The following is a 24,577-nucleotide window of genomic DNA, read 5'->3' on the forward strand; positions in this document are numbered from 1 at the left end:
TATTTCTAGCGGACTGAAACACTTCATAGTCATAGTCATACTCATAGTCGGTGATGTATCTTTGAATTTTTTTTTTTTAATTTCAACCGTTTGTTTTTAGGGACAAGTTTTAGGGACAATTTTAGTTTAGTCTTGTTATTAGCTGCAGTCATTGCACTGTACAAAAGTAAACTCAGACTAAAAAACAAGCTTCAACATGGGCTCAAGTAACCCTTTCATTGTAGAAAAAATTCTGACTAAAGGACAGACGTGAAGAGCAATAGCTAATCCAGCTGAAATTTTAGTACATTTTAAAGGAATGGGATCTGTAACTTAGTAAAACCTTCTAACCATTCTAGCATACTTGCTAACCAAACTATGTGCTAGTCAGTTTCAAGCTGTTTTGACTCTTTTATGCTGCATTTACAGCATGATGTGTTCTGTTCTGCCTGTCAGACCAAATTATTTCATTTGCTGCCTTAGGATAGAAACATATTTCATGTAAGTACAGGAATGCAGGTACTCTGAGCTACACAAACCTAGGTTTCTTGCATTATTGCCTGGTCAAGCTGTCTCTCGCAAAAATGATTTGTTTGCATGCACTACATGGCCAAAAGTATGTGGACCTGACCATCACACCTATAGAAACACACTATTAAAAACCATTGGCATTAATATGAAGTTACCACCCACTCTTCTGAGAAGGTTTTGTCAAGATTTTGGAATCTGTGCCCATTTGGTCAAAAGATCATTTGTACTGATGTTGCACGAGAAGGTCTGGCTTGCAATCAACGTCCAGCTCATCCCAACGGTGTTCAGTGTTGTTGAGATCAGGGCTGTTTGCAAGCCACTGGAGTTCTTCCACACCAAACTCATCAAACCATGACGTCTTTATGGATCTTTCTTTGTGCACAGAGGCACAGTAATGCTGGAAGAGGTAAGGACCTTTCCCAAACTGTTGCCACAATGTTGGAAGCATATCAGTGTCTAAACCACAGTCCTTCACTGCAATTACAAGCAGGAACCCTGAAAAAAAGCCCCAGACCATTATCCCTCCTCTGCCAAACTTTATGATACGACCTTGTCAGCGATTCCTGGCCATTTCAAAGTGGGAAACTGGTATTTTTTCAGTTTCTGACACAGCAACACTATTTTAGTCACACCACTGAGTTTTAAATCAGGAAATGATACTGCATTCATGTCCCTCATGACCACATGTTGAGTAGTTAAATCCTGTTTTGAAGTAAATATTTTCTAAAATTTGAAAGTTCTAAAGTTAGTGTGTAACATTAGGAAATGCCACTTCTGAAATACATGTTTTCTGCAATGAACTAAACTTTGTGTTTTAATAACAAATATTATTTTTGTGCAACTGTTTAAAGCTGTGTTTGTTAGTCATGTACTGGTTGGCCTTTTTTTGAGTTATGCACAAAATTAGCTAAAATTATCACTACCAAAAACATTTGGTAAAGTTTTGGTAATATTATGATTGTTTTGGCAGTGACAAATGCAGCATTTAATCTTTTATTTTAATATAATAAAAATAATTAAGGACATTCAAAGCAAAAAATACTTTAGTCTAAAGTCCAAGTCAGTTTAAAGTCAGGGTTTTCAACTCTGACTTTGAACCAGTTTGGCAAAATGATCCATAAATGATACATAGCTTCTTTAGATACAGAAAAAAGCCAATGAGATGCAACAAGAACACACAGAATGAGACAGAGCTCTGTAAACAAGGCAAACATTAAGAGCAGGTATTGTTGCTTGCAACATTGTAGGTTTTGTTTACTCAGTCACTTTTGAAAGTCTGCACAGCTACATGTGATGACTTCCTGTTAATTAGTTACCACAAACCGAGAAAAACATGAGGCAGAAGCCAGAGTGTCTTTTAGCTCTCTGTCTGTGACCGTTACCAGTATGTGTGTGTTCATGGATGGGAAGGAGCTTAGAGCTAAGTTCACAAGGCCTCAGCAAAAGCCACAAACAGGAGGAGACAGAATAAGGGAGTGAGGGGGAAAGAGAAAGAAAGACAAAGTTATTTGAAGTGCATCTGTGTCTGCATGCTGACCATGGTACAGTGTTGGTGTCTTCTTGATTGAAGCCCTGCACAACTACATGAATTTGTCAATTTGCATCGCTCAAGCCTTAAAGAGGAATTCCACAGATTTACAAATTTCAAAGTACCTTGAGATATATACTGTGGTTATGTTTCAAGAGGCTGATGTTAAGATTTTCCCTGTACCAATCAGAATTAGGACAGATTTTTGTCAGCTGTCCCCATCACAGCCCTGCTCCACACAAACCGAACTCTCTTTACTAGTACCTGATTGACTACCAGTGAGGTAGTGCATTTTGCAAAATGCAGTGAGCTTGCATTTTGAGTGTTGTGCCTAAAACATGCTTTAACTATTGAAAATTACTGTAATGCCTTTTATAGTGTATTGCTTTAATAAGAAAACTCAGTAACTCTCATTGTATAATGTATGTGCTAGTCCAAATTGGCCAACAAAGGCCAACACTGAATGAATGATTTGTCATCTTTTATAACCTATGCTACCATATAGCACATGCTTGTAGTATCACCACAGTTAATGCAAAAACAACAGTATGTGGTTTGTTATTTTGCATGTCACTTAAATAGCCTCTTCCTTTCAAAGTTAGTGGTTCTTTGCCACATCTTGTCTTGCAAGGAAGACTTCTGACTTGCCAGACTATTGACAGTGTACCACTGTAGGTGCAGACTATGAGTATGTTCACACTGCCTGCACAAATCTGATTTTTGGCATATCCAGTTTATAACTAGGTTGATTTTTGATTGTCTGGACATTTAAAAACACATAAAATTTGTAAATCGGATCCAAACCAGATTTAGCTGTGGTTTGAAATGCAATTCCAGTCTGATTTTTACCAATGCATCACAGTCTGGACACTCTGGCTGCTCAAATTGGATTTCAAAATGTCTTTTGTGTCACTCGCAACACAACAAACAACAACGTCAAATCCAGAGTGACGGAAGTGATAGGATTCAAGATTCATTCTTCTTCACTCTAGAGAATTCTGAAGAGCTTGGAGGGTGAGATAAAGCAGCTCCATCTCTCTAACAATATGGATGGAGGTTTCAAAAGATTTGATTTGCAGAAAAGAATCTGATTTGCCTGCAGTCTGAACATAGCCTCATCATCAGAACATGGTAACAGGGAAGCCTAATGATACTGTCACACCATGGATTCAAAGGTACTTCAGGGACCTGTATTGTTTTTTTTTTTTTCATTTTGGCCTCAGGTAACACAAAAACATCTGATTACTTGTGCCCATCCCTAGTAGCATCTAACATATTTGTTGCAGTCGGATGGATATGGGCCGGAGCCCTGTCCCAGGAGCAAACATCAGGATGGAACAGCATTCCAGCTAAGATTTGTCATTGTCATTGTTTTTATAGGGAAAATGCATATATTTACTTTTCAGTTGAAACCACAATGTAGAAATGTTAAATCACACATTCAAACAAAACATTGAAATAAATACTAAATAATTATTGAACAGTTTTTTATAAATATGTCCCACATTTGCTTGTCCCTAACAAAGCCAAAAAAACCTAGATTTGATGGAAACATGGGTTAACCAAAAAGCACATGGACAAATGTGTGGTATACCTAATATAGATGCCCTAGATTCACACAAAAGCAAATATTAGTCACATTCAGTATTTTATTAATGTTCTTGCTGTAGCACTTAGAACCAATGTCTTTTGATTTTGGCTTTTTAAAAAAATCATATTTAGGTTCAATTTAAACACACACTATAAGGCCAAAACTATGTATATGACCATCACACCCATATGAGCATATTGTACATCCAATTCCAAAAACAAGGACATTAATATGGAGCCGATCCTTCTTTTCAGCGTTAACAGCCTCTGTTCTTGTAGAAAGGCTTTCCACAAGTTTCTGGAGAGTGTTTTTGGGAATTTTTGCCCATTCACCCAAAAGAGCATTTGTGAAGTCAGGCTGTTGGATGAGAAGGTCTGGTTCGTAATCAACATTCCAATTCATGCCAAAGGTGTTCAGTGGGGTTGAGGTCAGGGCTTTGTGTAGGCCACTGGAGTTCCTTCATGCATAACTCATCAAACCATGACTTTCTGGACCTCTTTTTGTGTACAGGGTTACAGTCATGCTAGAGCAGGAAAGGGCCTGCTCTAGGAAGCAAATAATTGTCTAAAATATGTTTGTATGCAAATGCATTAACATTACCCTTCAGTGGAAATAAGGGGCTGAGCCCAAACCCTGGAAATTAGCCTCAGGCTATTATCCCTCCTCCACCAAACTTTACTATTGGCAGTATGCATTCATGTAGCTAGCATTTCCCTTGCATTCGCCAAACCCAGATTCATCCTTTAGACCGGCAGATAGTGAAGCAATTCATTACTCCAGAGAGTTTTCACTTCTCCAGAGCTCAGGCATGACGTGCTTTTCACTACTCCGGTCAATGCTTTGTGCATAGTTATCTAGCATTGTGCATAGTGATCTAAGGCTTGTGTGCAACTGCTCGCCATGGAAACCTATTTCACTAAGCTTCCAAAGTGTGTGCTCATGTTGCTTCCAGAGGCAGAACTCTGTAGTCAGTAATACATACACTGCAAAATATCTGACACACAGCTGGTTAGTCTGTCTTGATCTTCAGAAGGAATAGAAATGTACAGCCGTGTGTCATCAGCATAGCTATCAAAATGTATACTATGCGTCCTAATAACATCGCCTAGAGGTAGCATGTATAAAGAGAAAAGCAAAGGCCCTAAGATTGAACCTTGGGGGACTCCACAAGAAATGGCAAATCGTTTTGATGAATGATTTGCAAGTGAAACCATGCACTGCCTATTACTTAAATATGATTTAAATCATTCTAAAACTGCCCAAGAGGCTGACCCTGCATTCTCTGTCAATTGATGTTTTTCCAGGTGTTTTTAAAACTGCCTTGGTGAAGCCGCTGTTAAAAAAAAAAAAAAAGAGTAGCATGGATCCTTCCCTACTAAATAATTTTAGACCAATTTCAAACCTACCTGTCCTAAGTGAAGTCTTTGAAAAAGTTGTCAAACAACTAAATACGTATCTAATATCAAACAATTTATTTGAGAAGTTTATGTCAGGTTTTCATTCCAACCATAGTACAGAGACAGCATTGAATCGCGTTATGTAAGACCCCAGGCTCAGAGCTGATGCCCAAAATCCTTCTATTTTGGTTTTATTATATCTTAGTGCAGCCTTTGATACCGTTGACCACAATATTTTACTCCAGTGTCTTGAAAGCTGGGTTGGCCTCTCGGGCAGTTTTAGAACAATTTAAATCATATTTAAGTAATAGGCAGTGCATGGTTTCACTTGGAAATCATTCATCAAAACGATTTGCCGTTTCGTGTGGAGTCCCCCAAGGTTCAGTCTTGGGGCCTTTGCTTTTCTCTTTGTACACATTACCTCTAGGTGATGTTATTAGGAAGCATAATATACATTTTCTATGCTGACGACACTCGGCTATACATTTCTATTCCTTCTGAAGATCAAGACTTTGTAGACAGACTAACCAGCTGTGTGTCATATTTCTTAGAGGATGTCAGACAATAGGTCTCATCACTGATGGAGATGAAACAGCCAACAGAGACGAGGTCAGCGCTCTGTCAGAGTGGTGCCATGACAGCAATCAGTCGACAGTCTTAACATCAGCAAAACAAAGGAGATGATCGTGGACTACAGGAAGTGGCAGAGGGGTGGTCACTCTCTCTTATTCATCAATGGAGCTGAAGTAGAGAGAGTCAGCAATGTGAAGGTGTACACCTCACTGATGACCTCACCTGGTTCCTCCACACCAACACTATTGTGCGATCTGCCTGTCAGCGTCTCTTCTTCCTGCGTAGGCTCAGGAAGTTCGGTCTGCCTCCTCAGATCTTCACCAACTTCTACAGATGCACCATAGAGAGCATCCTCACGGGTTGCATCACAGTCTTGTACAGCAGCTGTACTGCCTGTGACTGCAAGGCCCTTAAAGGAGTAGTGAGGATGGCAGAAGCCATCATAGGCAACAGACTACCAGCCTTACAGGACGTCTACCAGTCCCATTGCATCAGGAAGATCAAAAAGATCCAACCAGACAGCGTCACCCAGCACACGGCCTGTTCACCATCCTGCCATCAGGCAGGAAATTTCATAGCATACAGGCTAGAACAACCCGGTTAATGAACAGTTTCTACCCACAGGCTGTCAGGCTTCTGAACAAGTTGTGAAGCTGTGGGTCCTTTCCCAACTACCATTTCACTCAGTCACTTTGTCAGCATTATTATTATATCATATCTCTGCTATGGACAATAACACTTTGTCACTTTAAAAAACAATAACACTGAGTCACTTAAGGCACTTTAAATGTATATTGTCTCTATATTTTGTGTATATTTAATATATTTCAATTTGTTTTTTATATTTTACTTTTTTATTTTCTGTAGAGTGGTTCTCTGAGCCTCACCAGAAGTATTTCATTGCATAAACATTCTGACATGTTGTGCAAATGACGAACTTGAAACGTACGTGACGGAATCTGCTTTCGCAGAGTAATGAGCAAACCCGTATGACGCAGTATTCGAAATTGTTTACTACCATCTTCTTTTGTTTACTACCAAGTTCTGCGAGCTTTAGTGATCAGGGGATCATTTTGGGCATGGAAGTCATTTTGTACCAATTCTCCTCACTACACATATGTGGTTAGTGACAGGCCTGTTGTTTAGTTTAATTGGCCATTTTTTATTAGGTTTTATCTTGTACTCTCCAGTTGGTACAGATGTGTTTTAGAGAGGGACTTAGAAGTAAAAGAAATACGTCGTGAGATAAAGTTTTTCCAGGAAGTGTAAGGTAACCCCATTAGTTTGAGAGAAGCAAGTAGTACTAGCCTATATTATAGACGTGTTTTGTAATTTATTACTTTTTTGAGTAACTACCCCAACACTAGCTTTACTGCTGTGATCAGAGGAACAAGCCACAGTTAGATATGCAGATAAAAGCTGACCAGACTAGATGTCTAGAAGGAAGTAACTGGCCGTTACGAAACACTGATCTACACTTATAAGGGGAAATAACAAATGTCACCATAAATACTAGTCAAATGTGATGACGAGCAGTTTTATTTTGCATGAGAATTCAGAAAGAACAACAGATTCATACAGCTTTACAACTCTTTTTTTTTCAGACTACACACATTATAATCTTATTTTACACTTCATAACAGGTCTGGAAAATTGGCGCAAGAAAATTCCCAGAAAATATATATATTTTTTTAACTGTATAAACAAATTTGATGAGCTGTACCATTAAATGGGTTTCTTATCTGTAGACAATATTTGAATTTGGATTAGTCATACCGTGTACATCACTGTATAGTGTATAGATCACAATCACACCCTGAATAAAAGCTGTTGACTTTAATGTTTTGAAGAGTTTTGACAGAGATGTTCAGTTCAGAACCATTACTGCCCTCTAGCTGATGGAAAAAAAGACAGATAATGCTGTAACTGCTACTGTACACAACAGAGTGGGGAGGAATGGAATGGCGAATTCCTATGGCACACGCAAGTAAAATACAAACTGCAAATCTTTGTGGTATGATCTGTATTAAATATATGTGTAGGCAGTTAAGCAGCTTTCATAGTTTCATGAAAAAAGAGGCATTGGGATGTTTCTGACAGCTGATTGGAGCCTGTCTCATGAAGCATCTCCGAGTAGGAGTGCTGATGTAAGATCTGTTTCTGTAAGTAACGTCATTGTAAATAAGAAATGAACCTGACTATAGATCAGCACTTCTACTCCTGTTATTTATCAGAGAGCTGTGGAGCTCTGAACAGGCAGCAGAGGGCAGTACAAAATCCCAAAATCTTCAAATGAAACCTTGTTTAAAACATGACATTGTGTAAGCTTATAAATACACAAAAAGAGAGAATCTGCTGTAAAAGCGTTTGTCATCCAAGGATTACAAAAAAAGGAAACATTCACAATGTAAATATATTCATTGTATATTTTTCCACATATGAACACAACACTGAAAGAAACTCCACAATGGTCTTTTTTATTGGCATTGAAAAGTGTAATAAAGCTAACAGAGACCCACAGAGCCATTCATTATTGGTAATGATGTATGAACGAGAGTTCTGAATCTGAGAGAGTAGAAAGCCTTCCCTCTCTAGTTCGAAACTCACTGCTGCCTTACAGTAGGCAAAACAGTGCATTGATGTCATATAACAGATACACACAATTAGAGAAGGAAGCTGTATTTCAAACCAATAGCCTGGCCTTTCATGTTGACATATTACAGATGTATTAATGAAGATTAACAACAGAAATTGTAAAATATTCTTAGATAGAAAACAGTGTTTTGCAGTTATTGCTCTGGGATTGCATGTATAACTTTCCTTAATCTGTAAATCAACATGACGTGACAAAAAAAGACAGACACTTTTTTTTGTAGGTCCTCTCTTCTGTTATTATTCCTTCCTCAGTATACTAACTGTAATGCCTCCTCACATTCTTGCACCCCACTTCCAAATTCCTTTCACTTCAACACATACAAATTTCCCCCTTTAGTTCTCAGTGTAAAATATTTACCATTCCCTTATTCTGAACGGAGAATTCGGTATCTCAGCTCACGTACCTCCTCTCTCTTACAGCACCTCACTTCTCTGCTCCACCGTTCAACTTTGATTTGCTGCTCTCCTGTTCATCTCTCTCCTGACTGATTTGTGTATTAGGAGAGCTGTACAGCACAGGACGCTAACGCTGTGACATAAGTTTCAGGCCAGCAAAGCCTCTCTCTGCAAGCCTGCTCAAGTGCTGCCTGGACTTCTCAAAGAAAAGGATTGGCTGCAGGCACAGCACTCTTCCAGGCAGGAAAAAAGAGAAAGAGTGGGCTTCACTTGGACAGAGTGAGTCACGGACAGCAGCCACTGCAATGCAGGGGTTTCTCCTGCTTTAGTTGGCAGCAGCTGAGAGACTAGATCTGCTAGCTGTTCAGCCACATGTAAGAAAACCTTATAAAAGATGTGAATGTTTGTAAAGTGGACTAAAAAGTATGAGAATACGTCCCTGCACCAGTACAGAGACTGGGGCAGCCTTTTTAATCATTAGCTGCAAAGAAAGAATGAACAGATGTAGAAAACAAAAACTGTTAGATCTGTTAGGGCTAAACTGAAGCTCAGTTCGTTTCAGTATTATAGAATCTCCCAAGCTACACCCTGATCTCCTTCTTTGCACACATTATGATTTTCTTCTTAACATCAAATAGAACAGAAAGTGCCAAAACACAGAAATTAGTCTGCCAGAAAGACTCACTGGCTGCTGATGGATCCCTGCCAACTATGGGGTTTTGTATGCTGGTTGGTGGGGCTGTGCTAGGGGGTACTCCCCTGCAGGTCTGCTTCAGCGGGGTCTTTGAGAGAGTACAAGAGAAACAGACTGAGAGGTCAGACTCGTATAAGGAAGTCCAGGTTGAGAGAGGCAGGGATGTGGATGGTCTCCAGACTCAGGGCTGAAGGAGTGTAGGGGAACAGCACTGGGAATGTGTGCTTTGTGTCCACCAGGAGCTGGTTGTTTTCTATTCTGCCTTGGAGACGATTCTGAAAAGGAAAACGACCAGTTATCTCACAGCCAATGTCAAATATATTTACATATTTATTAGCTATTTTTTCTTAATCATCATCGCCATTCCTGGATGATGAACCCATGACCGAAATATTACTTGCATTTACAGAAATGCTCAATCGACAAGAATCAGAAAATTAAACCGCATGTCCAGAAGTTTGTAGATGCCTGCTTATCCAACATTTGTTTCAACATCAAAGTCATTATCATAAGGTCATCACCACCTCCTTTGCTATAGGAACAGCCTCTACTCTTCTGTTAAGGCTTTATACTAGATATTGGAACATTGTTGTGAGGACTTGATTGCACGCAGCAACAAGAGCATTAGTGAGTTCAGGTAGTGATGTTGGATAATTGTTTTTGGATCACAAACTCCACTCCAACTCATCCCAAAGGCATTTAGATGGTGCTTCACCACCACATAGAATGCAGTTTCAATGCTCTAGCCAACACTCAGAATTGGGCATGGTGACCTTAAGCGGATGCTCCAGAATGTCCTATTTTATTGACAATGATTTTCTATAAAGATTTCATATGCTGTTTGCAATTCAATGACTGTGATAACAGGTACACTTTAAATAGGTGAACTCACTTTTATTCTCAAATGGGAGTCTACAAACTTTTGGAAATACAGTGTACATTCCACGTGTAATTAAACTGTTAAATAAAGTTATGGATGGAAGAGATATACCTGTATGTCTCTAATGAAAGACACAGTGACTCTCTCCTCAAATTCGTTGAGGGGGGTGTAAAGATTGAGGATCTTTACAATCTGATGAAAAAAAAAGTGCAAGACTGAGCACTCATGCTTACAGATTGTAATTTGACATCAGTATTAAAGCTGCTGCATGGATTCCTACCTGTTGTGTGCTAAGCACACTGCACGTATTGCAGATAGCCTCAGCATCCTGAGAAGTCTTCTTCCTAAGCTGCAGCAGCTGAGCAGCCTGGATAAGGGGCTCGATGGTGGCCACTGCTCCACTCTGGTTCAAGTTCCTCCCTCGTAGCCACTCCTCCATCTGACTTATGTTGTACCTAAATCCACAAACAACAGCATATAAATGTCATTAAGGCATGAACAGAAATTGCAGTAAATAACCACTTAATGTTAAAAGAATAAATGTTTGCTACCTTACATTTGCACTCAAGCTATGGGACTAATATAACTGCTATTCAAGCAACAGAAAAGCAACTATACAAATGTTCAAAACTGCAAACAAAATTCAGGTTTCAGTTGTGTTGCCACTACTGTTTTTAGCCATACAACATACCTTTGTACATTTTTATATAACAGTATTCATCTATACAGTGTCAGGAATCACACAGACGTAACTATTTAAGACAAGGCAATTTGACATGGTTTAGGCAAGAATGCAATTAAGGCATGAAACTATTTTCTGTACAAAGCTAAAAGAAGCAAATTTCTGACAGCAAATATATTTTGGCTGAAGAAAATATCAGCAGTCTACAAAAAAATCTGCAAGTTTGATTTTTGAGCTACTGAGATGCTTCTTTTTCCCAAAATTCACCACTTTTTCTAATTTTGATGTGAAATGTGCTGGTATAGAGAATCCAAAGTGTTTAGTGTGTCTTAAAGTTACCTCACAGAAAGTTGTCAATGACAATTTTCTGAATACACTGCCTGATATCTGAGACATTGGTTGTGTTTGAAATAACCTACTACATACTACTTGCGTACTGACTGTGCCCAAAAGTAGTAACTAGTATGTGACCAACATGAATTTACCCAGTGCACCAAAGATACCCATATGATGTTCAACTGTGGCCAAATATTCGAGCAAGCAGGCATAACTTTGTGATATATTGCATCCCAAAATGTAACATGGTCATTTTGTGATGATGTAACTACTGATGTAACCACCTGGTTTGCTCCAAACAGTTTAACAGACTCATTTTCAGCCTTTTATGATCATGAATGATGTGAAAGGAAATAACTTGTCCTGTTGCTGCACTTAGTGTTTCACTAACATTCCATCAGTTTTCTCTTCTGGTTAAACAGTAACTTGCTAAAATTGGTCTCAACCACACTGCTAATTATACCATCAAACTAGCTCACATTACCAACTATGAATGTAATGAAAATGAAATGACTTGTAAAAACAGAGGAAAGCAGGTGCATTTGGAAACTACACAGCTTTACCATACAGACAAATCCAAACCTGTATATCCATTATAACCAAACTGTAACTAAAGACCTTAAAAAAAAGGCAAAAAAGCGTCTAGCAATGGTTGCTAAGCAGTGATTGAAGAGCTATGGAAAATGAGATAGGTGTTGAGATGGGTCTGACTGGCTCAGTCCCTGACGTTGTTCATGTGATGGATACTCTATTGTGTACTACTATGAGGAGGAGCATGCAGTGTGCACTCTGCAATATGTAGTATAGTAGTATGCCCTTTTGAATGCACCCACTATGTTGGGATAAGGTTTAGGCCTAAAATATATTTATAAAAACAGATTAATGGTGGAGAGGTATAGGTATATGCAGGGTGCTATGAGGAAAAGTAGTTCCCAAAAAAAGTTCTCTTTTTTTTGGGGGGGGGGGGGGGGGGGGGGGGGTTTACCATTGTTTGACCACTATTGATCTTACATACATCAACTCAGAAGACTCATAGTAAAGAAGACAGCTATATGGTTTCTATCACTACCACAAATCAGTAGTCAGTAAGTTTCCATTTCACATCAAACAAATCTGAATGACTATGTTTACATCTCAATGACTGATGTATACAGAAATAAAAAACAATAAAAAAACAATACAACAATAAAAAACAAAAAAACAAAAATAGGACTGTGATTTGAAGTGAATTAAATAGCTGTCTTCTCCTTGCAGCCTTATTTCTGCTGGCACTTAAGTCTTTTCTGTTATACCTGAGCTGCATGCCAGTGCTCCAGGAGCAGACGTCTTTGCGCAGCAGTAGGTTGTTGAGTGTGACGGCGTTGATGCTGTAGAAAAGCTGGCGGATGACCTGCTGGCCGATCTCTGGGTCCAACCCGTGCTCTCCCATGATGGTGTAGAACTGGCTCAGCTGTCTGATCAGAGCCTCTAAGGTGTAGCCTCCTGGGCCCCCTGTTTCACAGTCCATACTGGAAGAACGGTGCCTATAGCCCATGGGCTTTACCCCTGTGAGGCTTCCACTCTCCAACATAGCAGACACTACCACAGGAAAGGGAAAATACATATATTACTGTCAAAAGAAGGAAGTGTGACATAGTTAGAGTAATAGTCAATGGAAAAATAATTTTAAACAGATCCTTTGAGGACTGAAGGGGGAACACAGAAAAACAAAAAAACTACTAACCAATCATGGGCTGAAGAATGGCCTCGGCTATTTTAATGAGCTGCTGGTAGATCTGGATGGACAGATCACTCAAAACTTGCCGGTATTCTGCAAGGTCAAAGTTCTTCATGCAGTGTTCATTCTGTTTGGCTGTGTTCTGGGTCATGAATGCCTGTGCAATAAAAGTCACACAAAGCTTAGCTAGGAATGAGGCTGTTTGGGAATAAATGAGATCAAACAAAATCTCTATCGGTGAAGACTAAGTGTTGCTGTAATAAAGCAAATGAGTTTGGATAGGCTGTGCTTCTCACCTCGTCTCCACTGTATTGCTTCAGACAGTGCAGGAGTCGACTAGTGTTAGCCAACCAGAAAGAGGCCATTTCAAATTCATCATTGTTTTTCTGCAAAGTGACAACAGCAGTGGAAATGGTAATGTCTGTGGACATCAACAACTCATGAGCTATTTGTATTGGTGAAGATTTTTTTAATAAAATTTAATATAAAGTTATTATGAATTTACTATCTAAGTGAATCCTTTGCTTAGAAACACACTGTGTTTCCTGGGAAACTGGGAAACACACCTTGAGAACTTTCTTAACAGCATTAATGGACGAGGTAAGCAGGGAGTGCACTTTCTGGTCATCATTGATGTAGTCAGCATGACGGATGCACATGAAGAGGATGTAGGCTGGGAGACAAGGGACCGTGGCTGACACAACATGGGGCTTCATGTCTGAGAACACACAGGCACAAACAGAATTAGAAACAGAAAAATGGGTCATTTAAGAGAATCTCTTACAGCTAAAGCATTTGCAGGATACATGCTGCAGCAACTCACAGATCTATTTATACAGAGTTGCCAACTGTCAATAAATGTACGTACAATTTATTTGCTCAAATAAGACCTTAAAGAAAGATTTTCTATTTAAAAAGCAGAAAATATGCTTATTCAAAATGTATACATTACTTTCAATAATTTAGTAAGATTTTTATGGTCATATGAACACAGGGATAACATGAAAGAAAGGCAGATGCAATTTCTGGTTTTCATTACCGACATGACAGTATAGATCAAATATATCATATAGTCAGTGGTTCTTTTGAGATTGTAGCCCTATCACTCTCACTCTGATAACACTAGAGGCTCTTGAGGGGAGCTTTCCTTTTAGCAATTGCTTTTTTCATTCATATTTGTGCTAATAACTAAATAAGTTAATAACTAAATAATAATACAAATTTAAGATTGGCAATCCTGCTTATACTTACCAGTGACAAGAGCCTTTATAAGCAAGGCTTCGTCCTCTTTGTAGTACTCAAACATGCCCTCAAAGTCTTTCTCTTTCCTCTGCACTGTGACCTGGCGGGTCAGCTCTGGCCTGGCCCTGTTAGCCTGCAGGGCTGCTGCCTGGGCCACTGCACAACACAACAAATATCACATTAGTATGACAGCGAGGTATGACATCACTATTTCAGTTCAATAAGCTGCAATAAGAGAATAATGGTATTCATCATACATTCAAGCTCCTGAACTTTTTTGATGTAGATCCTGAGCTGCTTTTTGAGCTTCCTCTCATTCTTCTCCAGCTTCTCCATGATCTCTTTGAGATCCTGGAACACATCATGTTAATTTATAAAGGTTTATGCTTTACCTTATGCTGTATTATTTTTCCATGGCTGTGAAGGTGTGTGCTGTCTCACCAGGTTCTCATTGGTGAGGCGAGTGATCTCCTGCTGGACGCTAAACTCCACCAGGGCCTCCGGCGGGAGGGTGCTGAAGTGATTCAGCATCTCCTGCTTCTTCTCCAAGTCTTCCTTCAGCACCTCAATCTGTGTGTGCAGAGCCTCCAGTTCATCCTGGTGCTTTCGTGACTGGGACTGCAGCTGTGCCTCCAGCAGCCTAGAACACAGCCAAAGTTTCAATACTTAGTTAAATTTTCATCTTTGCCTGTACACTGAATAAATGCTGCATGCACTTTGGGATCACACAGTTCCAAATAAAATGAAGAATTCACTCCAAAAACGTGAAATGTGATATAAAAGAAAGTATCCAAGATACGCATCTTCCATACGAGCACTACAGAAAAGCTCTCAGCTAAACCAGCGCCACACATGTTATAAGTAAGTGCTACTTTTAACTACTACAAGAGTGACACGCAGTCAACTGAGATTAAACAAAGGAGCTGGAAGGCAGCAAAAGATTGAAGCACAAAGGCACAACCTGGCTACTTGCTTTAGCCCCTGATAGGCCAGGCCAAGCTCTCCATCTTCATTCAAATAACCCCAGTCCTGTGTTTTACTGCTGTCCAAGCAGAGAGAAAGAGAAGCAGTGGCACAAATGAAATTAGAAAGCAGACGAGAGGAGAGAGAAGAAAGCAGTTAGTTAGGCAGAATAAAGTGGTTAGTTGGGCAGAACAGGCTGAACTAGCAGTGTAAGCATAGCATGATGCTTTAGGCATTAGGAACTATATTGGCAGGAATATAGTTTAAGAAGTATTTTAGCTGCAAAACTTTCATTCCACCTTTCTGTAGTACTGGCACTTCTGCAGCTCTACACCCATGATTCATGGGGAGCTACAACAACTTAAATCATTAGAGCATTGACTTGGTTGTTTATAGGGGTGTATAGTGATGTCACTACTGGCCGGTAAGTGTCCTCCAACACAGCTTTGCGCAGTTTCATACTACTGGATTGAATTTAGTCAGATGTTTTCATTTAACAAAAATAATAAATTAAAAGGTGCAGCAACTCGACTAACTGGCAAAAGAACAACAGAAAAATAGAATGTCCTTTGAAATGTATGGTAGAATATTTGACTTTCATATTTGAAATTGATAATTAAATCGTGTATTTAAGGTTGCATTTCTCATGTGAGGGTGCATTACTGAAGATATGATTCAAATTTAAATTCAAAATGTCTAGTTGTGTTTTCCATTTCTGTGTATAATGGCTGGAATAGGTTAATATGGAAAAGCAAAGATTTTAGGTTGTTTCATTTTCATTGTTTTAATGTTACGACTCTGACATATTAAAAAACAAAAGGACAATCGTTCATTTGCACTTACATCTCCTCATCATGACGCTCCAGCTCTGCCAACCTGCAATTGCGTTTTCACTGTCTACGACATGCCCCATACTAAAAAGTCCCTCCTGACATCCCACCCACAGCATTTGATTGACAGGAGTTCACTGACAGTGAAAAGGCGATTGCAAACAGGTTTGCAAATACATTTTCTGTTTGGCAGAGCTGAAGCGACACACTGAGGAAATGTAATTGCAAATGACTGTTATTCTGTTTATAATACGTTGGAGTCATGACATTAAAACAATGAAGATGAAAGGTCAGAGAAACTCTTTCAGAAAGAATCTAATTAGCATTTTGAAATTTGCATCTCAATTTGAAAAAAGTCCAGAATATGCTACCATAGAAATGTTTATTTGTGCTTGGAGGTCAAAATGAAGGGGAGGAAAAAGTGTTTTTCCTATTAAAATTAAAACGAGCAAAAGCACAATAAATTAATTCCAATTGAATAAAGTACAATCTCACAAGTACAAAAAAAGACACTGAAGTTACATTTGAATATCTCAGGACTACATTTCGCTGCTGTCGGAACCTCTAAAATAGTAAAAACAGTTCTAGTTATTTTTTTTATTTATTTATTAGATCAGTTTCTAGTGTCTGAACAACAATAAAAGCACAGTCAAAGGGACTCAGAGACAGAGGAAGGAGAGGAACGCATGCACAAGACGTCACTTTAGCACAGGTAAGTATAAATCTATATTGAAAGTTTGGGATGGATTCAAATGTTTGTCAAAACAGTCACTCCAAATCACTGCCAGAGCAGAGTGGAAGGTGTCTACTTTAGTAGTCAGAGCTAAAAATATAATAAGAATGCCAGGAAGAACACCTTTAGGTATGGGACTGTCAATGTTTATAAATGACAAGGCCTTGCTAGCACTGTTTGAGTGAGTTATCACAGCAGGGCTGTGGAGAAGTAAGAAGCAATCTGTATGCACTAAAATGAAAGGTAGATACCATGTAGTGTTACGACTTCATTCTACACACAATAAATATTAAAAATGAATATTAAAAAACAAAAAGGCAAATAATCAAGATCAGTTAAGTTCCAGAGCTCTCAGTTTTATGGTATTTACTTACCTCTTGGACTCGCTGAGTCCCTGGTATGCCTGCAGAGCCTCCTCCTTGTCTATCGGCTTTTTGTTGTTAGCCCAATCTGTGACATCATTGGCATCCTATTAGGAAATGAGATACAGAATTATGGGTACGTGTGTCTTTGTTATGAGAACCCTACAGCTGAGAAAAGATGCGTGCAAGTTTTAATGGCAATGTAGGAAAGAGCAGCACAACCTAATATAGCATAAAAGACATCTAATGTAGTTATGCTGGTCACTTTCTTAAATTCCGATATTAATATAATCTGTACATTTTCACAGCAATTGGAAGGATTTTATTGCTGTGATATTTGTTGCTGTACTTTGTGTTTATGTTTTGTTTCTCTAATCATGCTTTAATGTACATAATTGCTCGCCGGGCGCCATGGATAAGGCTGCCCACCAATCCAGGCAAGTGAGCTCACTGCCCCCTAGTGTGTGTTGGCTGACTGTTCTGAATTCAATTCAATTCAAATGTATTTAGGTCATCTGTTTCAAACAAAATTTACATTTTTGTTTGTGGCACAGATGTACAGGTTATTTATCCATAAAAATTCATCTTGCTATCACACACAATATTTGAAAGTAAAAGTAGAGCAAGATAAGGCATAATGTCCTCAGCTCTGACGGAGAAACCCTGCCATTAATGCCCGTTTTAAAATCCTCATCACTGAATACATCAGCTTCAGCTGCCACAAGAGCACACTCACTAAGAGCACATCTCAAAGGCAGGCCACTGCACCCCTGAGAGACAACCTTAACTGAATCCATCACAGTCAGAGAGCACCGATGTTAACCTGAATCAGCAACAGAGAGTTTAAAAAAATAAACAGTTAAATAAAGTTGGCTGTCGAGTGGCACCACCGTCTAAACGTTGGCCCTATCATCAGGAGATCACAAGTTTGAACCCTGGTGATGCTACAGCCATCTGGAGTCCTCTCTTTGGGTGGGTAGAATGGCCCCCCTTCTCCCCCCATCACTCAACATAATGCTAGTCAGAGCAGGCGTCTCTTAGTTGACATAACAGATCTGGCGAGCTGTCCAATGACATTGCGTGAGCGGCTACTGTGTTAGCCTTCACCATCCTAGCGTTGGCAGCACTGTGTGATTTGAGAGAGTCCTAGCTAGCGGGTGGCATTGGAAACATATAAACAAGGGACAAAATTGGGTAAAATTCCCCCCAAAATATATAAATAAATAAAATAAAATAAAATAAATAAGAGAGAGGAGAGTGGGTGCAACAAAGAGAGCAAAAAACAAAGACAAACTCAAAGTGAGACATAGAAGGAAAAAGAAAGATCACTCCAACTTCTAAGAGCAGAACTAAATATAATGAAAGCTGACATGACATGCCATTTTACAGGGCAGAGAGAACTGAGTGGTGCGATGGCACTGAAGAACTGTTCGCTGCACAGCTCTCTGCCACACCTGACTGCTCATGCTACCGAATAAGGGACTTTCATTAAGGAGTTCCTGACAGCAGGCTAATGGATTGAAAAATCATATGAGAGCTGGCTGACCTGATAGAGTCTCTGAAAGGCTGAGGTGGTCGGTGCACTTTAAATGAGCCTTGTTGCAATGGGCTGATTTATCAAGCCTTATATGAATAGCTGAATACAGGGGTAGACATTGCCTATTGCCTGGTACCTACCCTGGCCACAACATTTCACATATTGGATGGTATAAATGCAGAGCCATTTGGAGATTTTGCTTTGTGTTCTTGCTTCCTTTCAACAAACCTGTTCAGTTGGACACAGAGGTAAGAGATTTTACTGCAGTTTATTAACTGTAACCACCATGATAGCTACTGTGATGGTGGGGTAAGTGTGGTCACCCCTGCCATTGCTGGTCCATGAAGTAACAAGTCAAATTAGCTAATATCACTCTTATGAAATAAGGTCTTGAATAAAATAAGGTGCAAAATAAGCTGCCATTATCCTGAGAAGCTATCACTGCAGTACCATGATAGGATGCCAGCTGTGCAACAAGTCCAATTGTGAGATTCAGCCACAAAGTGGTAGGCCATGTAAAATGACAGAGCGGGGTCAGCAGATGCTGAGGCGCTTAATGTGCAGATGTCACCAACTTTCCTCAGAGTCAATCACTACAGACCTCTAGCTTCATAGAATGGGTTTTCCATGGCTAAGCAGCTGCATCCAAGCCTTACATCACCAAGTGCAATGCAAAGCATTGAATGCAGTGGTATAAAGCGCTGCCACTGGACTCTGGAACAGTGGAGACATGTTCTCTGGAGTGTTCTCCATTTGGCAATCCAATGGGCGAGTCTGGGTTTGGCGGTTGTCAGAAGAACGGTACTTGTCTGACTGCATTGTGCCATGTGTAAAGTTTGGTGGAGGGGGGAATTACGGTGTGGGGTTGTTTTTTAGGAGTTGGGCTCGGCCCCTTAGTTCCAGTGAAAGGAACTCTTGATGCTTCAGTAGACCAAGAGTTTTCGGACAATTTCATGTTCCCAACTTTATGGGGACAGTTTGGGGATGACCCCTTCCTGTTGCAACATGACTGTGCATAGATGAGACATGATGACATGGATGAGCGAGTTTGGTGTGAAAGAACTTGACTGGCCTGCACAGAGTCCTGACCTCAACTCGATAAAACACCTTTGGGATGAATTAGAGCAGAGACTTCTCGCCCAACATCAATGTCTGACCTCACAAATGTGCTTCTGGAAGAATGGTCAAAAATTCCCATAAACATACTCCTAAACCCTTATAGAAAGCCTTCCCAGAAGAGCTGAAGCTGTTATAGCTGCAAAGGGTGGGCTGACATCATATTAAACCCTATGGATTAAGAATGGGATGTCACTCAAGTTCATATAAATGTGAAGGCAGATGAGCGAATACTTTTGGAAATATAGTGTAATATATAAAATTTATATATATATATATATATATATATATATATATATATATATATTTAAGTATTTTAACTGAGCTCAGCTGATGCAAACATGAGAAATGCATTTGAGAGGAAAATGATTCAATTGTAGTGCTATAATAATGCAAGATGAAAATAAATAAGAACTTCAAGCGCTGAACCAGACGGGCCCTGAAGTGCTGTATCAAATGGACTTCTACTATAACAAAAGGACTTTTCTTAGTGTATTTACACTTCAATAATATTTAAACTCACAATGTGATTGGTGTCTTCTTTTGGCTTTTTAGTGCTGACAATCTGGGTTTTCAGCATAAGCACCTCCTCCTTGCGTACATCCAGCTCCTCATTGGCCGCTTTGAGTTGACTGAGCAGCAGGTTGTAGCTCTCTTGCAGTTCATTGGAGGAACAGCTCTCGGAGGCCCTATCGGCTAATGCCTTTCGAAGTTCGTTCAAATCATTCTTCAACTTCTTGTTCTCAGACTCAAGCTCCTGCCTCTGCAGAAATGGAAGAAAGCAGACAGCATGTGCACATGTTTGTGATTTGAATACTTGAAAATTTTCTGATTTTGCAATTTAGCACATACAGAACAATGAAATGAAATCTAAAGACTTCTTTTTTTCAGAGGCAGAGAGACAGAGAGAGAGAGAGAGAGAGAGAGAGAGAGAGAGAGAGAGAGAGAGACAGAGAGAGAGAGAGAGAGAGACAGAGAGAGAGACAGAGAGAGAGACAGAGAGAGAGAGAGAGACAGAGAGAGAGACAGAGGACAACAGTAACCATAAAAAGACAGCCTGGCTCCTGTGAGAAGGCCTTTGTAATTTCAATGAAATTGAACAGGCAAGGTAGCTGGAAAAATTTCTCTAGCCTTGTGAAATTAGGTCTGTAAACAATAAAATGCTTTTCAAAAACATTTGCATTTGCTGAGAAAGACAGATGTTATGTAAGTTTCTGCTGAACACCACATTCAAACTGCAGTGCCTATTTGCCAATTTGTGAAATAGAGCACAGGCACATAGGACACCTGCTGAGAAAAAGAGAGAATCAGAGAGAAAGCGTGGAAAAGAGAGTAGGGGAAAGAGAGATGAGGAGGGCTGAGGTACAGAGCATGTAGAGAAAATGAAGTTTTATGTCTGTAATGTCAAGCAACACATAACGTAAACGACCCAAAACTAATTTGGCCAACTCAGCCCACACCATATCATTATCTAAGATATGAAGAGCTGAAACAATCCATTTGAGCACTGCAACTGCTAAAGGTTATGCTAAAGCTTCGACAAAACTGAGACACAACCGAGTTAGAGTCAGTCACCTATGTAACTATACAGCTTCAACACATTCAATTCAATGTTATCAAAGCCTTTAAATCACCTAATAATTTTGTACAACAATAAAGGCATGATGTGTATCGCAAAAGGCCTGAATGTGACTGGCCTTGTACTTTGATCTCTCAGTTGAGTGTTAGATTTTCAAGCTTGTACTCTCCAGTGGTACTTCATCAATCCCTGGCAGAAAACTAAATGACTGATCGGAATGACAGTGCTAAGAGCTCTGGCACAAGTTACAAAAGATGTTAAGAGTTACTGAAGTAACTTACTGAAGCTGAATGTCCTTGAAAGTACACACTGAAAAAGTAGTAAGTAGTGGTTTCTGTGCTCCATTTTATTCCAATATAGCCAGTGCTAATAAATAAATTATTAAAGTACACAGTTACACAATGATGCAGTGCATGCTCTCCACCTTGCATAACTGTTGTCATAAGTCTAACACATCGTATCAAATTAAAAGTAATTAAGCACTAGGCCGATGGTAGTGATCTGCATTAATAAAACATGCCATATTAATTGTCAAATCAGTTTTCTAGGTTTCCCTTTGGTCCGCTGTCATCCCACTTACCCACAATCTAAGACGCAGCAATGCAAGCAGCACCAGACCAGCCAATGTGCAGCACAAATCGATGTACAGAAGAAGAGACATGTTTCTGATGACTGCTAGTCTGACCAAGAGAAAAGTGTGTGCGTTTGTGTGTGTCTGTGTATAAACCTTGAGACAGTTGTAGGCCAGATCTGTGTTTGTGTCCTCCTCTGACGTGGAGCTCTTCGGATCAATCGGCTGAGAGTTCAGAGAGGTGAAGAAAAAAAAATACAAGTTGAACTTTTGTGATAAGACAAGAGATGTCTGCTGTGTTAGAACATGGACTGATATGATAATACTTATCATCATGAGCAATAATAGGTGAGTCCAAAGATAAAGCTCACCTATACCATATAAAGCAACACTTCCACAATCTACTGTGGCATCACATTTCCATGTTCCATGTGTAAGACAACTCCTGTAATGTGTTGCTATCACTCACAACTGAAATTAATTAGGCCCAATCTAAATAGGTTTTCAACTAAGCCTGTACAGTACTACAATACCCACCTTCAGAATATTTTAACATTTGTAATGAGATTCACACAATGTTTGCGTGGAATACTAACTTTGCGCTTGCTCAGCTCCTCCATCTTCTCCAGGTTGGTCTGAAGTCTCTTCCTCTCCTGTTCCAGCTCTCGCACTCGCTTCTGCAGCTTCATAAACACACTCAGGTCCATGGCAGCGTTCCCCAGGCCCATCTCCTACAGAGACAACGGAAAATACTGAGATTAACTTGGCAAGACCATCAAAAATTGTACAGCTTTCTAGATAACATCTCTCTAGATATGCTAAATGTAAATATGTCTTTAGGATAGATGTGTCTCTTCATCAGAGATGTTGACTAAGGCTTTATGGACTAACGTCTAAACTTGTCATTAGGATTACCAACAGTAAATGCAACCAACTTCTAAGACTGAATGTGGGAGGTGTGGAAAAACATCCCTGCAAATATCTCAAATATCTTTGAAAAATGAAAGCAAGCCTTCAGAAAAAATGAAGCTTTGATAAAGGTAAAGGGAGGACGTACTAAATACTGAAAAAAATATTATTATATTTAGTTGTTAAGGGTTCTGTGTGATTTTAGGTTAAATATGTGTTTTCAACTGGAAATTAAATTAACAGTTTGTGTGTGGGTGTGTGTTTGTGTGTGTGAGAGAGAAAAGTCACACTTTTAGGAAAGTCTGGATGTAGTTTTTTTGTTATGTAACTGAGCAGTCTTTATGATGTTCTCCAACTTGCCTAGTTCAATTTGCTACAACAACATAATCCATGATAGCATAGTATTTTATACTGGAAATGTGTAACAAATCTAAACTTCAACCTCATGTCATTACACTAAATTTAATGTGTAAGTGAGGAGTAGTGTTTTGTGCCAAACATCAACCATACCTCTATCTGCTGAATGGTGTCTTCAGTGTCTCCCACCTCTGACATGGTAATGGAGGGGAAGGGTGATTCAGAGCCTATGCTGCTCTGTTCAGAGGGGTTCCTCCGATGACCTGGTGCAAACTATAGGAGCAAAGATGAAACAAGATACCAGAATAAACATTTCTCTTCCTTCTTGTAATTTTTTGAAGTCTGTCTGCTTTTTCAAAAGTATGTGCTACCTTGTTGTAAGCAATCTCCTCTTGCAGGTTGTCATATCTCTGCTCCAGTCTGGAAAACTCTTTCAGGAGGTTCTGATAGCGCAGCCTCTCTTCATCAAGCTCAGTCTGCAGACGGACTTCTTTCTGAGACACACTGTTCTCCTGACCTACACACACCCAAACAGATGTTAACCATGTATTTCCAGTGCTAACTGAATTGAATTATTAAAAGCTTACATGTTATAATAACATAGCACTGTACACTATTAGCATTGTTACTAATAATGCACTTACACCATTTCTAAGGTAAGCATTATATTACAACTGCAACATGCTGTGAAGTGCCACTTATTAAAGATGAAAAGGCATAATTAGATTTACAAGATTACGTAATGACCATTACTAAACCCTAATTGCCTTAATGTTTATATGACAGGATATGATGGGATATTACTATTAGCTAACTTTGACCCTTCTTTTCACAGTCTGGCACATGACCACAAACCTGAATTGCATAATAAATCCAAAGTTAAAAAGAGGCTGTTGAAGAACTGAAATGCTTGAGTAAATTCAGCTATTTTCCTCTCAAGTTTTTCCCTTTTTGTCTGTGACAAAGACAGATGATAATGTATTCATGTTATGTAAGCTAGAAGTCTAACCCTGTGACTGAAACCTTCTGTGTCCTATTTGATAGGTTTTTTAGCAAAGTGCATACAAAGACGCTTTTATCTCAGGAGAACAACATCTACTTTTAAAGGTTTGAGTCTTAGTAAGAGCAGCCAGAGGCCAAAACCTTTCAGATAATGTAATAGGTGAATGAGGCTCCTTTTCTTATCAAGTACACTGAAACAATATTGTCACTAATATAAAAATAAACAAATACATCCAGGGGTCAATGTGAAAGGCACATGATCGTCATTCAAAACTTGTGGTTACAATTTCATTATCTGCACTAAGCCCAAGAGGAGACAAATAAGTAGGGAAGAGTTAAATTCAGCTATAAAAACACTTTAAAAGGTTAAAGGTAGATTTGACAGAGACCCAATCTTTGGTTTCAAGTACCCTTCTT

General features: G+C 39.3%; 1 protein-coding gene across 3 annotated transcripts in view; it reads right to left on the reverse strand.

Annotated features, from left to right (window-relative positions):
* Window positions 1-7,420: 7,420 nt before the first annotated feature.
* Window positions 7,421-24,577, reverse strand: part of myo5b (myosin VB) — a 74,253-nt gene continuing 57,096 nt past the window's right edge. The window contains exons 24-40 of one of the 3 annotated variants that reach the window (XM_037546020.1): window positions 23,530-23,675; window positions 23,312-23,431; window positions 22,489-22,623; window positions 22,049-22,117; window positions 20,266-20,505; window positions 17,102-17,196; window positions 15,163-15,240; window positions 14,643-14,841; window positions 14,459-14,552; window positions 14,211-14,357; window positions 13,526-13,677; window positions 13,256-13,345; window positions 12,966-13,116; window positions 12,535-12,820; window positions 10,505-10,679; window positions 10,336-10,416; window positions 7,421-9,619 (exon numbers count right to left, since the gene is read on the reverse strand). In XM_037546020.1, coding sequence (XP_037401917.1) covers window positions 9,467-9,619; window positions 10,336-10,416; window positions 10,505-10,679; window positions 12,535-12,820; window positions 12,966-13,116; window positions 13,256-13,345; window positions 13,526-13,677; window positions 14,211-14,357; window positions 14,459-14,552; window positions 14,643-14,841; window positions 15,163-15,240; window positions 17,102-17,196; window positions 20,266-20,505; window positions 22,049-22,117; window positions 22,489-22,623; window positions 23,312-23,431; window positions 23,530-23,675 — 2,411 coding nt within the window. In that variant the 3' untranslated portion in view covers window positions 7,421-9,466. Of the gene's footprint in view, window positions 9,620-10,335; window positions 10,417-10,504; window positions 10,680-12,534; window positions 12,821-12,965; window positions 13,117-13,255; window positions 13,346-13,525; window positions 13,678-14,210; window positions 14,358-14,458; window positions 14,553-14,642; window positions 14,842-15,162; window positions 15,244-17,101; window positions 17,197-20,265; window positions 20,506-22,048; window positions 22,118-22,488; window positions 22,624-23,311; window positions 23,432-23,529; window positions 23,676-24,577 lie in introns of all 3 variants that reach the window. The other 2 variants (XM_017718932.2, XM_037546021.1) reach the window with 2 other exon arrangements.

This window comes from Pygocentrus nattereri, chromosome 16, assembly GCF_015220715.1.
Source record: "Pygocentrus nattereri isolate fPygNat1 chromosome 16, fPygNat1.pri, whole genome shotgun sequence".
NCBI classification, from domain to species: domain Eukaryota; kingdom Metazoa; phylum Chordata; class Actinopteri; order Characiformes; family Serrasalmidae; genus Pygocentrus; species Pygocentrus nattereri.